The following is a 3,987-nucleotide window of genomic DNA, read 5'->3' on the forward strand; positions in this document are numbered from 1 at the left end:
GTTAGATACGGCTTTATGTAAACCATTCATCTAAACATGCTCTGCTGATTGACCACGGACCAAACAATCCCATCTTCAGCATTACGTCATGCAGCAGCAGCAGCAGCAGCAGTGGAGCGGGCTTTATCATGCCCTGTGCAGCCCCCTGGTCCATATGCATACATTAGTTCACTCGGACCTGGCATCTTTTTGTGAATTAAACCCATGTGACCATACAATGATGTCATTCCCCTTCAGGCTCGTGACTGGCTCGTGGGACGCATATAGGGAGTGTGATTGGCTGGCAAGTTGTGATAGGGGACTTGACTGGCCAATGGAGAGATGCTGGTGAACGTCTTGGTGCAGAATCCCACTGAGAATGAACAGTATATAAAAGCTCGCTGTGAGTGACTGTTTAGCAGATTCACAACTGATAACAACTGGCAACTTAAAACTGCTCCTACAAGTCTCAGTAAGTATATTTTATCTTTACTTCACTGCACTTTTAAGTTTTTCCAAAAGTACTAAGTTGTTATTAGTGATATTTGCGTAATGCGTGTTTAAAAGAAGATATGAATACTTAAATACAAGAGAAAAACTTTAAAACTATACTGCAACGGTGCGGGTTTGTGGACTTTCTATTATTTTTAGCCCACTGCAGTTAATTTCGCTAATGGAGCAGCAGCAGAATTGGCTGGCACTGTATCATAGATAAGTCAGTGACGTTAACACTGAGGCGGTATAAAGGGGGGAGGATTTATACCTCGCAGTATATGTGATGGGGGGGAGAAGCTTGGACACATAATGAAGACACACATCCAATGCCATTAGGTTTTATGGCTCGGGGTCACCGTGTGTGCAGTGCTAAAACCATCATCATCTCTGAAACTCAATGTGTTTTTATAGGAAACCATGATAACACTCAAACTGTGGACTGTCCTTGTCGCCTACGCCCTGGTCATCTGCCAGATATATGCAGCTCCATCCAGGTGAGGCAACAGATTGTTAAAATATTTATGCTCAAAAGTTATTAATACTCATTATATGGCTTTTCCAGATCTAGCAGGGAGTCAGATGGGATCACACTGTCAGAGGAAGAGGCTCAGAGATTACTCAATGCCATCAGGGAGTTCATGCAAACTACTTTAGACACACAGACAGCCGAGGAAAACAGGTAGAGCTTGTTATTTTGTGGTTTTCAGGTTGGATCACGCAAAGAGGGAATTATTCAGCAAACTTATTTTAAATGGTCCAAGAAAGCCTTTTTGGCATTGTGCGCCCTCACTGCAGAAGCACTCATCTAGACTGCATTAAATGAAGTGGTTGGAGACTGGACTGGCATAGAGATTAAATATACACAACTGGGCTTTATCAATGATGAGCGATGAAGAGTTTGACTGAAAACTTCTTCCATTTCAGGGATACATGTTGATTTAAATGCGCAATGTTGAGGAATTACAAAAGCAGTTCATCTGTTGTTTAGTTGTGCTTTTTAGTCAGACTGAAATGATCTGGCCTTTGCTCAAAACTGCACCTTCCCAAAAACATATATATGAATTTAAGGAAATGTTTTGACTTAAATAAAACTTAGAGCTGCGTATCCCAGCAGCAGAGCAGTGTGGAAGAGTTCTCCATGTTTTAATCCATCAGCACGACGTCATTATTTCCTCTGCATGTCAAATCCTCGCATGTTCCTGTTGTTTACTGAAGTGCATGGCTCACCTTTGTGTCTCTAACAGCCCGGATAGACCCATGTCCAAGCGGTGCACAGGCTTGAGCACCTGCGTCCTGGGAAAACTGTCCCAGGACATTCACAAACTGCAAAGGTTCCCCTACACCGACGTGGGAGCAGGCACCCCTGGGAAGAAGAGAAGTGTAGCTGAAGCATTTGGCTCAAGTTTCAACTAACACTTCATCCATTGGCATGTCCATCCAGCTTTGTACAAACTGCATGTGAACTAACAGCCATGAAACGCTTTGTTTTTGGAGAATTAAAACAGTTTTCATTGCATCATTGTCGACATATGTGTAGCTTTGTCAATTTTATCAAACAAATAGAATCTAGCTAAATAAAACTAGGTCTAATTAAACAGATTTTTGGTAAGAAATATTCCAATTACTTATCGATTTTTATTCACCAGAAGAGTAAATGATTAAACTATTCTGTCTTACCTCTTCCAAGCAATACCACACTGCAGAAGCGTGGATGCAACACGGCTACGTGCGTCACACACCGCCTGGCTGACTTCCTGAGCCGCTCAGGGGGACTGGGATACAGCAACTTTGTCCCGACCAACGTGGGAGCGCAGGCTTTCGGCAGAAGGAGGCGCTATGGAGCCGCGTAAAACCAGCAGCAGCAGCGGGTAATGGAGCACTCTGCCTTTATGAGCTTACGTTATAATCAGCATTTTGTTCAGTAAAGAGCTTCTTACTGCTCCAAAGTCTCCTAATGCAGCGCAGTGGCAATTAAAGCGCAGCATTAATGTGTCTCCTGCCTTTTCCTTCAAATGCTCCAATGTCAAAGTCAAAAATAATCTATATAACTTTCTTTTCTTGCAGCGCGGATGGAAATGGACGTGGAGGATTTGCATCATAGAGATTCTCATGCAGTAAATGAATGAACTGTGATTTTGAGCAGACCATGACATTATCTCACTGCTTCAACAGAAAGTAACTGGCATTTCCATTGTAACCATCCGGATAATTAAGAAGACACACTCCTCCCAGGAAAGCCCAGCTCAGTCACCATGATCACTCCTCTGATCACTCCTCTGGGTTCACTCCACTTGGCTGTCAGTGCCTTGATATGTAGCATTTCATTTCATAGTAACATTGTGCACAAAGCAAATGTGATATGATCCCGAATATTGTAATAACTGTGAACTCAAAATAAATTGTATTTTAGCTAAACCAGGTCTGATACTGATTTTGGTTTCATTGTCAAACAGTTTTATGGTAGAAGCACGACAGATATGTACTAAAACTGTGAAAAAACACTGCAAACATGACCAGGGAAGGTATAAACATAAACCTGCAAATGAGGCACAGTGTCACACAAACCTGAGTGTGATTTTAACATCCACAACACTAAAAAAACAACTTCTAATATCAGGTTGTTATGTTCCAGGCTCCTGAATATGTCTCTCCCAGCACAGCCCACAGTTTGACCTTTTCATCCAAACAAAGGCGGCCTCTCTAGTCATCTGTTAAAGGCCTAATAGCACCCGTGGGTGTTGTCCCCCGAGCCTCTAGAGCTCAGTAACAGCTTCATGCCTCTGAGGCGTCTCTAATTGACACACTTGTTCTAACACTTGACCCTGCATTTAACACCATCACACAGGCTCAGGTTTCCCCTCTTTTAAAAATTGTTGTAAACTTTATGCATGTAGGTTTATTTTAGGAGCATAAGGAGCAGGGGGAATAGTTGTGTTGGTTTTTATTTAGTTTCAAATGGCACATAAAGGCTGTTTTTGTGGGAAAATGTGCAGAATTGATGTGTTATTATATGTAAGTTTCTATTCATAAGCTTCAGTTTCCTGTTTTATGTGACATTTAGGACTTTGCAGCGTTCAAAACATAACCTTTGTCTTAAATTGTTAATATCTTTGGCAATAATCCTAAATTTTGACCATTCTGTTACTTGCATGTCTGTTGTAAGATGTAACATAAAAGCTTTTGTTTGTACAGTTGTGTGTTTTAGCTCCACACGTGTGAACTTGTGCAGACATAGATTCATTGAGCTGAGGGTCTCGGAGGAGGTGTCAGACTGAGCTGTCACTGTCTGAGCTCAGGGGACTGAGCTCAGAGCTGCTCTTCTGAAACACAGCCCTCGTAATGACTAAAGTTCAGAGTCTAATTGAGTTTTGAAACTTGTCCACAGTTTGAATCTGTGAGTGAAGCATGTGCACAGGCCAGGATAGAATAAAACACTTAGATAGAGAGAGAGAGAGAGAGATAGATAGATAGATAGATATAGATAGATATTTTTTATTTATTAGAAGGGACATT

The 3,987-nt window shown here is 41.7% G+C and overlaps 1 protein-coding gene across 2 annotated transcripts; it reads left to right on the top strand.

Annotated features, from left to right (window-relative positions):
• The first annotated feature begins 202 nt into the window (after window positions 1-202).
• On the top strand, window positions 203-2,720 carry calca (calcitonin/calcitonin-related polypeptide, alpha). Of its 2 annotated transcripts, XM_033987658.2 has the most exons (5): window positions 203-451; window positions 886-968; window positions 1,037-1,153; window positions 2,162-2,342; window positions 2,539-2,720. In XM_033987658.2, exons 2-4 carry the CDS (start codon window positions 892-894, stop codon window positions 2,322-2,324), a joined length of 357 nt encoding a protein of 118 aa, XP_033843549.1. In that variant the 5' UTR covers window positions 203-451; window positions 886-891; the 3' UTR covers window positions 2,325-2,342; window positions 2,539-2,720. The 2 variants fall into 2 exon arrangements, with proteins under 2 accessions (XP_033843549.1, XP_033843536.1); XM_033987645.2 differs by lacking the exons at window positions 2,162-2,342; window positions 2,539-2,720 and adding an exon at window positions 1,719-1,894 and having other exon boundaries at window positions 245-451.
• The last annotated feature ends 1,267 nt before the right edge of the window (window positions 2,721-3,987 follow it).

Source organism: Periophthalmus magnuspinnatus, chromosome 3 (assembly GCF_009829125.3).
Source record: "Periophthalmus magnuspinnatus isolate fPerMag1 chromosome 3, fPerMag1.2.pri, whole genome shotgun sequence".
Taxonomy (NCBI): domain Eukaryota; kingdom Metazoa; phylum Chordata; class Actinopteri; order Gobiiformes; family Gobiidae; genus Periophthalmus; species Periophthalmus magnuspinnatus.

Coding starts and splice junctions, on each gene's coding strand:
- calca (XM_033987645.2), top strand. CDS start 892: ATGATAACACTCAAACTGTGGACTGTCCTTGTCGCCTACGCCCTGGTC. Junction 969..1,036: donor ATATATGCAGCTCCATCCAG/GTGAGGCAACAG, acceptor TGGCTTTTCCAG/ATCTAGCAGGGAGTCAGATG. Junction 1,154..1,718: donor CAGACAGCCGAGGAAAACAG/GTAGAGCTTGTT, acceptor TGTCTCTAACAG/CCCGGATAGACCCATGTCCA.